This window comes from Strix aluco, chromosome 19 (assembly GCF_031877795.1).
Source record: "Strix aluco isolate bStrAlu1 chromosome 19, bStrAlu1.hap1, whole genome shotgun sequence".
NCBI lineage: Eukaryota > Metazoa > Chordata > Aves > Strigiformes > Strigidae > Strix > Strix aluco.
Window position 1 is genome coordinate 12,021,187 of NC_133949.1, and position 12,101 is coordinate 12,033,287.

Genomic DNA, 12,101 nt, shown 5'->3' on the forward strand with positions numbered 1-12,101 from the left:
AAGAAAAAAACCCAACAACCCACCCCATACTTAAATTAAGAAATCATTTAACAATAAAGCAAAAGAGACAAAGTCTCTAGGTTTCCTAGGCCAAGATCCTCAAAGTTCTAAAAAGTGCAATCTTCCCTGCCACATTCCTGAAAATCCCTTCACATCTAGCTAACATCCATCATGGACTGTAACAGCCCTGCCAGCAACTGCAGAATGGAGGGGGCGGGGGAAAAAAAAAAAAAAAGAATCAATTTCACCAGCATGAACCTTAAATAAAGTACAAGGTGAGCATGCTGGGTGCTATTCCTTCTTCAGCAGGCAGCAAAGCAAACAACAGAAGCATCCATTCCAACATGCATCTGCCAGACGTTTGAAGACACCAGCACTGACACAGGCTGCCAGGGATCTCATGTAGTTTTATGATGCAGATCTGGCAGACTGGCAAATAGCCCTGGGAAACAGGGCTGCTCAACGCATGGACCTCCTGACACCCCCCTCACACCTCCTGGAAATTAAGCTCCTTAGCTTAGTGATATTTCATGTGATAAGCTGCTCTAGAATCACAAGTGTTAGAAGCCTGGGTTCCTCCAAACTTCCAGGAAGCCAATCAGGCAGAAGAAGCCTAAATTATTTAATAAAAATTGTCGAAAATGGACCTTTCCCAAAAACCATCTCAGTTTTATAGAACTGGCACCCACAAGAACCTTAAGACAGAACATGTACAGATGACATTTCACTCAGGCTTCCCAAAGCATCTCCCAAGTAGCAAGTTCTGTTAATCACTGTTGACCCTTTTGCACTAGCATTCAACTTGCCTGTGGTATCTTTTAATAAAGATACTGTTTGCAGCACAAAGATCCAGAATAATGTTTTTAAAATTCAGGTTTGCACATACCTCTGTTCAGTAGGCTCAGTTCTTTGGGAAAGCAAAAGAACATTTTCCTGTTTCTCATGTACAACCGGTACCTGAGGTGGCGAGATCGGCTCATAGGGCTCTGAAGAGACATGACTCCTTTCTGGAGATTTTCCAGGTCTACATCCATAATTCAGAGACAGGTAAGTACTCTTAATGCATGTAAAGCAGTAGTTAACACATGTAATTGCATTCCAGTTGTTACATAACTTCTTATGTCTAGTTATATGTGTTACATGCTTTAGTATGCTTGGTGGTCTTAAAAAAATGACTTTGAATTGTCCATAATGACTCTGATAAGGTCTATATAATTAAACATCTTCACCCCTCTTAAAGACTGGAAATTAAGCATAAGAAGTGAAGGGAAAAGTTATAAGCTATGTTATGGAGCCAAGCAATTGTCAAAAATAGTGCAAGACAGATGTTGCCTAAAAAAAAAAAAAAGACCAAAAGATACCTCTACTTCTGATCTACATCAAGACTACTGCACTATTTTTTATAAATATCATATTTGGGCATTAAATAAATTTGCAGTTAAACTGAATACATGCATTACCTTCCCCTGGACTTGTCAGACAGATTTTCAGGTGACACTCTAGCACCTGGCCGCTGGTGGTGGACAGACTGCGACTGTGACTCGGGGCTGTAGCGATTCGATGTCTTTGCCCGGGTAGAAACAGGCGTTGGAGCAGGGGTGGAATTCTGGAATGTAGTGGTGGGAGGCTGCAAAGAGGCCTGAGACGCTGCTTGGTTTCTAGCAAAGTCTTGTGTAATAATTTGCTGATGGTGGTCAAAAAAAACCAAAAAAAGAGATCTTGGTCAGACATTGGCCAGAGCATACATATTCATGAACTAGATGGATATGAGACTGACTGCAACAAATGAGATGATTGTAAGTTCAGACATATTATTGTATAATATCGTTAAGTAAAACTAATAATTACAGCATTGGTATTATGTTCCAAAACATGTGTTTTCATCATCAAAATTAACTTTTCACATCTAAAAAGATGCATGCAAATAAACCTACACAGATGTGATCAGCAAGGGTGATAAGTCGATGGGTTCTGGGCACATGTGCCATGCCTTCTGCTTGGGAAGAGGGAGGTGGAGGTTGTTGGGGTGAAGGGGGTTCCTGTTGTGTCCTGTAGCGGTGAATCGGCCCCTCATATTGCCTGTTTGGGTCATCTAGTTGAAGAAGAAAAGGTCAGTCTGTTAAGATGGTATTACTGAAGCTTCAAGGTTTGGAAGTTCTACGCTTGCAAATTTAAAAGATTAGGCATTTCTGCATTAGATTTTAGGCATCCTGTGTAAGCACCTTTTTCTCCTTCATATATAGGCCCTACAATTTAGAATAGATAAATAAAGCTTCATTCCACAATGCAGGTGAATTTCAGCTCCTTTCTCACCTGCAAACTGTACTGTAATAGTTTAAAGCTTTACTAATAGGTAAAAAATTGTGGGCATCAGCACCAATAGGCAGTGATTTTAAAGAATATATTGAAAATAAATTTGTTATTAAATCAGCTACACTGCAATGTAAAGGAGCTCTGTTTAATGCCAGGTGTCAGTTCCAATACATTTGCTCTAGTTTTTCCACAGATCCCTGCAACAACATACTTCCAACAGAAGTTTCTGAAAAGTTAAGAATGTGGTAAGCAGTTAAACACTCCCAACTCTGAGTTCGTGGAGCTGGTAAATATAAGCAAGATAATTGTGAGAACATTTGCATATGCAGATAAACTTACTCTCTGCCTGGCTTGGTTTAGGTGTCTCTTGTTGATAGGGCTGTAGCTTTTCTTGAGCAGGTACAGGTGAATTTGCAGGGCTAATCACCTCAATGGCATCTCCTGGAGCTTCATACCGGTGGGAGGATACTGAATATCAAGCAAAGGTTGTGGAATAAGGTGTAAATACCACAGAAAATTTTTGTTGCCTGTACATAGCAACACTAGTGCTTCCATTAAAATGACGCCAGTGAAATAAAAGTCAAAACACTGTATTTTTCTCATAACCATGGTCATACAAATACTGCCACAAAACAGTGTTCCAACATAAACTAAATAATTTTATGTTTCCTGACTTCTGATAAGGTTAGCCCTATTATCCTGCATTTCATGTTGTAGCATGGAATCTGAATAAAGCAAACAACTCTGATTTTGCAAGAATGTTGAGTCACTATAGGCAAAAACTGTATTTGTCTATGAAGTGTTTCTACTGTGCAGAGCTGAATATTTTATCATTAAACATCAGAACCATTTCATATCTTATTATTTCCCTAAAAGGCTAAGACAGACAGCAAAGAAGTAGATAGTTACTAAGATACGTACAACTACTGGAAGAATCTGAACTTTGAGAGCCCCTATCTCGTGCATCCTTGTCTGAAGCAATCTGTCGAGTGATGATCACATCTATGAAGTTAGCAGCAGTAATTGTGGTCTTTCCTCGAGTTCTCAGCTCTTCCTCGTACCTGGATTTAGGAGGAGGTCCTTTCTCTTTACCAGCCTCTGAATAGACTACTGATGAAGACTGTCCCTGGGGCTTGCCACCAGAAAAATTTGCAGATGTATACGGGCACTGGACAGGCCTCTTTTCTACCTCCAGTGTCTTCTGTTCCATCTGCTGCTGTTCAGTAACCACAGCTGACCTGCGTCCCATATTCTCTTCTATCCTGGCTCCTTCGTGCTTGTTCTCTTTTGCTTTGGCAACTTCCATCTGAGGAGCAGAGGCTGCAGCATCTACTAGTGCTGCAAGGGCATCAGCAGCAGTATTGTAACGTGAAGCTGGCAACCCCTGAGTAATAGAGGGAGCTCCAGGGGTGAGCTGCCTGTTGGCAAACATTGAATATTCTGAATTATATCACATGAAAAAAAGAACTAGAGCCATATCACGCAGACAACAAAGTGAAACTTTTGTGACACTAATTTCTATCCAAACTGGACTGGTGAAACCACATTGGATCATTTCCAATAAATCCAAGAGCAGACAGTGGTATACCCTCACCTTTTAGTATTTTCCTCAGACTAAATGCACCTTTTAATAAGGTTAAATATTAGAACACATTTATCTGCAACAGTAACTTATAAAACATACATGATACGTAGCTGAGCAGCAGGATCCAAAGGTGTGATTACACTTGTCCCATTGGTTCCTTGAAAAATACTAGGCCTTTGCTGCAGTATGTTTTCCTGGCTTCTAACCGAAGGGGACGGGGACCGAACATATCCATGACTGCCAGGTCTGCCAGGCTGCTCTGTACCTGCAGAACATAAGAGTGGAGGGGAACACACAAAAAATATATAAAGATCATTCTTATAACAACACAGAACTATGTATCGATGCTGTCTCCTCCATATCCTTTCCCAGTTGTCTCCACCACTGTAGACGTGACTGTATGTATTAAAGGTTTAAATGGTCACATTCTGTTTAAAATGCTCTAAATAACATGCAAGTTGTGCTAGTGATAACTGGGATTCACACCATTCCCCAGGTATGAGAGAAAGATCAAGAAGCCTGGTACTTGCTGAAGCTGCAGTTATGACCAGAACTGCTAGGTAACAGGAACCTGCCTTAAGTGCAGACTAAAACCAAACTGTATAACGTGTTGTTAATAAGCTGCATGTTTCTAACAGTGGCTATAGCAAATGAGCAGGTACAGTCTACAAGAGAACTGATCCAAATGTAACAACGTGCACTCACCTGGCCGAAGATAAAGTTCAGCAGGGACTGAAGCTATTCTTTCCCTCTCTCGTTCTCGCTCACGTTCCCGCTCTCGCTCACGTTCCCTCTCCCTTTCCCGCTCCTTCTCCCTCTCCCTTTCCCGTTCCCTTTCAGCATTTGCAGCTGCAGAAGCTGCCAGGTGTGTAGGGTGTCCTGGAAGGTCCACAAGATAAAATGAAGTAGCAAAAAGAGATAGTCAAGTTAAGCATAATTTGATATAAACACTCGCCAATGTATTCTGCCATCCACTTACAGCAGAGTTTATCAAATACATTTTAATTCCACTCAAGATTATCCACTTAGCTAGGAAGACAAAAGCTTAATGTACAGCGACAGCAGAAGGCTCAACAGCTTTTTACTGTACACTTTCTATACAGTTAGAAACTAGACAGCTTACAGACCCAAATTCTGCTCTTCAACACATGTAATATGAGGTTAGTGAAATCATAATCAAATGACTATAAATAAAGACCAGACAGAATGAGGCAAATTCTGAATTTGTCAGTGCTCCTTCAGCTGCTAATGTAACTATAGAGGATACCATTAAGAAAACCTTTGCTATCCAAGTGAGAAGTGCATGCAAAAAGCATCACCCGAGAAAACATCAAAACATGACATTAATGAAAGCTAACTAAAGATGGTCAATTATCTCAGCATGTCAGACAATTAGAGACATCACCAAATCATAAGAGCTCTTACCTGGTGACAGAGAAGCAGGATTGTAAGGCCTGGGAGGGAACGTAAGCTGTGTACCAGGGATATACGTGATTCTCTCCATGGGTGGTGTGCTTGTTCCTCCAGGATGAGGCACTAAGATAGTGGGAGCCATATTGTTCAGGTCAATAATTCCTGTTAGGAGATGAACATGTAAGGATAGCCATTCAAGGGCAGACCAATGGTCTACACATTATACATTCTGTTCATTGATAATGGTCAGCAGTGAATGTTTAGTGGAAAAAAATATATGAATAAGGCAAGTGCAGAACTATATTCCAACTGGTTATACACTCTTAGATCTGGCAATCAGCAATTTAGGAACGTACTAAGTCAGAATTTGCATTTCTAGCACTCCCTTTAATTGCCCTTCAGAAAAAATAAACTTCACCTCTACTCAATAATTCCATCTTTTAGCAAAATGATATTACTCAACATCATCCACTCCCTTTTCCAGACCTTTTATATTCATAAAATGAAATGAAATGTTGAAACACACAGGTCCCACTGGAACTCCACTGGAACTTCCCTTACTATAAAAACCACTTATCCTTTCTTTTCCATCCAGTTAAAACCCTACAGGATCTTACATCTTATCCCCAAGATAATTAGTCCTACCAACCTAATTCCCTCACATTTGTTATATTCCATTCTACCAATAAGTATCAAAGTTGATTAAGTAGCCAAGCTGGTAGATCGCCTATTTCCTGTTAGGTCTGTAGCTCCTGGGAGAATGACAGATAACCCCAAGGATTCATAACTATTCATTTTGTTATTTTGTTCTAAGACTTTGCTCAACATTTCAATGTGAAAGAGTTCTTCAATCTCATGTCCCATAAAGATGATCTCCATCACAGAAATATAAATCTCTCTACAGTGAACAAAGTTGCAAAGAAGTTGCTTTGCTTTTTTGTAATGGCCTTATCTTCTAAAGCATTACTTCTGAGTTTTGATGATTTATCAGTACCTACAGTTTCTTTGCCACGATTCTTGCTTCTGATGTATCTGAATAAGTTACTAGTTCATTTGGTTTTATAAATTGTTCCGCAATTTTTTTACCTTTATGGTCTTACATTTAATTTGTCAAGATTTCCCTTTTCTTTGAGGAGTTACACTTTTGCGAGATGTCTTTTTACTTTTAATAGCTCCTTCTTGCTGCTGTTAAATGTCCAGATTGATTTAGGCTTTTCCCCACCCTGCAACACGTCACACACATTTGCTAACTCTCTAACATAACATCTTTAATCAATCACCATGTTTTTCACAAACCTTACCCCTCTAGCTGTTGCTTTTATTTTAATTTTGAAGAAGCTCTCATTTTGATATAATTCTCTTTTCTGAAGTTTGACGACAAATTCAATATGCTTCTGAATATTAAGCTAGCATAAAAGTCTAGCTTCTTGAACACTAATAAGTCTTACAGTCTTCCCTTAACAATATTGATTACATACATATTTTTCTTTATATCCACAAAAGCCAGTTAGATATACAACTCATTCATAAACACATCTATACATATGCACTCGTATGCACGCATCCATCCATCCAAACACGTATATTTATAAGCAGCAACAAAACAAACTGATCCACCAAACCACACCGCATATCCAAAACACACTTTAAAGGATGTCAGGAAAAACACAGGCATACCTCTCGCTCCTGCATACGGGAGAGCTAACGTTTGCTCTCTAGGAGATAATCCTCTCGTTACATCAGGACGTAAATTGACTTGCATCTGCTGTGAGGTAATGTAGTCGTTTAGGATTGTCTGTCGTGTATTCTCCATTGCATAAAGCTGATACTGACTTGGGTAGCCTGGGGTGGGTGAGAGCTGCCTTTGGAACAGGTAAGCAGCAGCAGCTGAGGGTGAAGGAGGGAAAAAACAGAAGACTTAGGAAGCAGTATGGGTGATATCAAATTAAAGTTTCAGAGGTTTATATAGCTTCCATGAGAAGTGCTATCAATTCCCTCTAGTCAGTGCCAAAGGAATTAAAATAGCATTTTAATACTGATGTTTTATTGAATTTATGCACTGTATGTGGACAGAAAAACCTAAATAATCCGGATTGGAGATATGCATTAGAGAAGAGACTTGATTAAAAATATAAATCCTGAAGTTCTGAAGATGTGAAGGGCTGAAATACCTAAAGAAGTTTAAAATACCTCAGAGATGATGGATAGGTTAAAAGGAAGTCTACTGTATTTCATATCACCAGGGAAAAATCTGATAATCCCTCAGTGAAAAGGAATCACAGTCCTGAAGAGAAGGGTTCTGATTACACTTTAATTCTATAGCATCTTCCACACTCCTTCTTTGCACAGCTTTCCTGAAAGCTTTTAATATACTTCACAAATACTTATCTAAAAATACTGTCTGAATATTTTAGAAGCAACTTGGCAGATTCTGAAAGCAAGCTACAGTATTATACAATAATATTTTATTAAGTTCCCTGGTTCGACTTTAAGACTCTCACTAAACTGAAATCAAATCACAACAGTGTATACACATATAACCTCTTATAAATTATATCTGGCCATTGACAATTGCCTTTTAAAGGTATCTTTTCTATGCATCAAAGCATACAATATTTCTAAACCTAAAAGACATATTTACCAGGATCCAGAGCTCTGTGAAATGGCATAGCAGGATCTAAATGAGGAGGGAGGTGACTCCTATAAACTTCAGGAGTTGCTCCTCTGTGATGAGGGTCAAAAGGACTGTGAGTCACTACAGGATCAACCCCTGGGACTGGAGATTTTGCTGGCACGCTCTCCCTCTGCGTTGGAGTTAGTGTGTTTTTCCTTTCGTGATTTGCTGGCTTCCCAGAAGATATTCCAGCTAAAAACAATGAAAAACCCAAATTAGTAAAATGCCTATTTTTCGATAGAAAAGGCAGCTGTAAATATATACTGGCTCCTAAGGAATGTTCTAGAGGACCCTGCGATCTGATACAATAAATCACAACAAATATTTTATATCACCAACTATTGCTGGTGAAAAATCTAAATCCTAAAACTAAGATTGCTTACACTTCACCATATTATCCTTCCTCATCTAGGTACCTCTATAGTTCAGGAATAGCTTCTGCCCTTAAAACATTACCCTTGTAGGTAACACTTTCAATGTGATCCATAATCAAATGCAGATTGAGACTGAATTGCCTTCTCACCTCCTGTTACAATACAGTGGGTTTTACTTTTATTATTTCAATTAACAGCTTACAGCCTTCTAAAGTTCCTTCTAGCCACCCTCCAAATTGAGAGAAGTGATGAGAATAAAAGAAAGTAGAATGGGTTACAGAAAACAGTTTAAAAGTTTAAAATTAAATTATTAGAACTTCTTGTCTTACTCTGGATAGGAATAACATACCCTCACTAACTCTATTCATCATAGGTGAACTCCTGGACATTGGACTCTGATAGTTCACAGGTGTCCTCCGAGCATTGGTATCATCGTAAATTCCAGGGCTCAGCTGTGATTTGGGAGTTTCATGAAGAGTTGACCTGAGAACAGAGGGACCAGAGCTGACTACTGATGTGTGACGGGAACGTACTGCATCCCCGGTCTTCACATCTTCATATTTTCCTCGCTCCACCACCTTCACGTTTTCTGGCACCATTTCCAGCTGAGGCATTCCACGGGGTAGCTTGCTTGGTCCAGTGATTAAAGATTTTACATTGTGTTTGATGGCAGACTGGCCAGAGTTGCTTTCATATTTTATGGGTGTGCCCTGAAAAGGAGAAAAAGATCAGGTAAGGTTATTCTGCCAATGTTTCACTCGTGCTAAAAGCCTCACTTTGCTGATATTGTAGTTCATTGCCTCTATCACATCAGCACAGAATACAACCGGACCTTAGTGACTGCTACTTGTCAGTTCTCTCACATTTGCTTGCAATTGTGTTCCCTACAGGTGAAGTGTCAGGATTTTTCTAAGACACAGAAAATATTTTTAAGCTTTTTAAGTTGGAAGCTTTTGTAAAACAAAACACCCCCCCCTCCCATTTGTCATTATTCAAATATCCTGAATTGATTCACTACTGAGTTTGTAAGCAACTGTATGAGTGTAGTAGTGCTGCTCCTATTTACCTGAGATATGGAGCCTTCTATGATTGGCCTGGTCGTCTGCACCATTTCAGGAGTCTTGCGACTCTCCTGACTTAATAGGTCCTGTCTTGGGATTTCATGGATGGAACGACCCATTTCTTTTATAGTAGTGACTCCATCATACGGTTTCCCCTTAGTAATGGCTCCTTCAAATGTCCTTATGGGAGGTGACTCCCTTTTAATCTGTTTAGGGTATTTCAAGCCTTCTTCAAAACTTTCAGCTGTCGCTCTTGGTGTGCCTTTTATAGAAAGAGTCCCATTACTGGTGTTAATAATTACTAAGTCTCTTTTTTCATAAACAGAGTAACTAACTACATGTCATAATGCTGGAACTTTGGTTTGCTATAGTCTACGATAATATATTCTGACAACTAAAAGATCACCACAAAAATAATACTGAACAAATATTCAATATATTACTGAAAGCATCCCAAGTTATTTCAGATGCTGAATTAAAGGAAATAACATACATCTTCAGAGGTCTGGGGAATTGTTAGTGGTCATTAAAAAAAAGTGCTCATTAGCAAGTATTTATATTAAAAAAGACTATTTTCCACAAAGAAATAAAATGCTATGTTTACACACTAGCTTTATATACAGCATATCAGAAAGCTGCTGATTTATGCTCTGAAAACATGTTTAATAAAATAAACTCCACCTTTAAACACAGCTGCCATTGTTAATAACAGTTTTAAGGTTCAGAAATCCAGATTTTTGAGGATGTAATTAATGCTTGCCTTCTAAATTTGCAATACTTTACCTTGCATTATGGAGCCAGACAAGACAGTTCTCTCTTTTAGTTCAGCATGTGGGCTACCCCTAGGCAGTGCACGGCATATTAAACCTAAAATTAAAATGGAACGTAATTTAGAGAATTAAACAAGTGTTCAAAAAAACAACCCCAAAACAACAAAACCCCTCCTCCTTCTTACAGACATTACAGATAGTATCTGTATCACAGCAGTGCCCAGAGGGCCCAGCCTCAGTATGCTAGGCATTGTATCAACATGTTACAAACACCATCCTGCCCTCAAAAAAAATAATCTTTCATTTCAAGTATTTATGCTATTACATTGTTGCAAGTTTTAACATATTAGAAAACACACAGTATTTTTTATAATTAAGCTTAACTCTTGTCCCAAAAGCAGTTACTGCTTCTCTTAAACTCCAGTTTCTTTACCTAGTAAAGAAAGGTGTTCATGATGGGAAGTGGAATAAAAAGAAAAAAACACCCCAAAATATACATCAGCATCCTCCAAATTGATCAAAGTTCATATTGAATCATCTGGTAAGAGCTAAATTTACTGTTCCTACAGTAGGAAGCTAAATCAAACTGCCAAAGAACTCATAATTTTCCATAGTTTGAGGACAGAAAATGTGTCAGTGATGAGATACAGCATAAAAGTATCAGAGCAGCTTCTCATATGCCAAAAGAGCCCAAAGACAAGCCAAATGCATCAGCAACTTAAAGGCAACACTGAATTTCTATATACAGTCCATAAACTTCTTATTCTTATTGTTCCATCTGATGAAAATGCTCACAAAATAGCCTTTAAGGGCTACCCAAAGATGGAACAAAATGCCTCAATCATAGTTGAGGCATGAAACATTTTCTTGCATTTGTATTTTTAAAAAACAATGAGAGAAGTTATATAATGGCCTGACTTGACCTTTTCAGGCTCAGTTTGATTACAGTTTATTAAATCAAAATAATACTAGGGATGCCCTGAAGCAGGATACAGCAGCTGTGCAAGTTTTCTGCTTGGCATAATCAAAGCGGTTTACTGCAGGAATGCAAAAGGTCACACCAATGTGTTACCAAGTTACTATGCCATTGCTGAGACCAATATTTAACTAATGGGTGTGACCACCGAGCCCATGCTAGTGTGACTCAGAGTTGTTTCAGCTCTGTGACAACCCGCGGGGACTGTGAAGAGTCAGTTACATGTGTCAGATGTACTAGAGGAGTACGTGCTAGCTGAATTACCTGCAGTTATGGTAACACACCAGCAAAGAAACAGGAAAACTGGCGTCTACTCCAGTCATATTTCCAGCATGCTTTAATATACTGGTTACTACATGGATTTGGCTAGTACTGTAAGATTTAAATCTAATTTCTCTTTTAGTCTGCTCCATAAAATAATTCTAAATACTCTTACATCAATGCAAAAGGTTTGGATAAAACACAAAACACCTTGAAAGCAGCTATTTTTACCTTCCAGCGGTGCAGACACTGGAGACTCCCGCATTGACATTCCTTGCTTTATATTTCCTTCCATGGTATCATAGCTTCTCTTCAAACCAATTTCATGAGCAGTTCTTGGACTCCTTGTTCCTTCACGAACATTTTTAATAGCTGGCAAAATATACGAGAGCATGATTAGGAAACGCAGACAATAAAAAAGAGACACATGAGCATTACATTAACTTCAACTTAACTTCAATGCTGTAACATTAAATCTCAACCTTAAAAAGACCTTTTATGGTTTGTTGAAAAATATATTTGCTCAAACAGTTACTAAGTCATCAGAATTTTAATTACATTTCAAAGTTAAATGATACATTTCTTTACAGATCTTTTTAAACTTGGTTGTTTAACTTTTCAAAATAAAAATATTCCGTGGCAAATTGGAAATAAATGGTACAGAAATTAAATAG

At 38.6% G+C, this 12,101-nt stretch overlaps 1 protein-coding gene across 7 annotated transcripts in view; it reads right to left on the bottom strand.

Moving 5' to 3' along the window:
- Positions 1 to 12,101, bottom strand: part of NCOR1 (nuclear receptor corepressor 1) — a 74,446-nt gene that overhangs the window by 7,661 nt on the left and 54,684 nt on the right. For 6 of the 7 annotated variants that reach the window (XM_074845403.1, XM_074845398.1, XM_074845404.1 and 3 more), the window contains 14 exons: positions 11,659 to 11,799; positions 10,204 to 10,287; positions 9,426 to 9,682; positions 8,709 to 9,069; positions 7,953 to 8,177; positions 6,989 to 7,198; positions 5,324 to 5,473; positions 4,604 to 4,777; positions 3,998 to 4,163; positions 3,235 to 3,731; positions 2,653 to 2,781; positions 1,935 to 2,092; positions 1,461 to 1,684; positions 887 to 1,024 (listed from right to left, as the gene is read on the bottom strand). In XM_074845403.1, coding sequence (XP_074701504.1) covers positions 887 to 1,024; positions 1,461 to 1,684; positions 1,935 to 2,092; positions 2,653 to 2,781; positions 3,235 to 3,731; positions 3,998 to 4,163; positions 4,604 to 4,777; positions 5,324 to 5,473; positions 6,989 to 7,198; positions 7,953 to 8,177; positions 8,709 to 9,069; positions 9,426 to 9,682; positions 10,204 to 10,287; positions 11,659 to 11,799 — 2,914 coding nt within the window. Of the gene's footprint in view, positions 1 to 886; positions 1,057 to 1,460; positions 1,685 to 1,934; positions 2,093 to 2,652; positions 2,782 to 3,234; positions 3,732 to 3,997; positions 4,164 to 4,603; positions 4,778 to 5,323; positions 5,474 to 6,988; positions 7,199 to 7,952; positions 8,178 to 8,708; positions 9,070 to 9,425; positions 9,683 to 10,203; positions 10,288 to 11,658; positions 11,800 to 12,101 lie in introns of those variants that run through there. The other variant, XM_074845405.1, reaches the window with a different exon arrangement.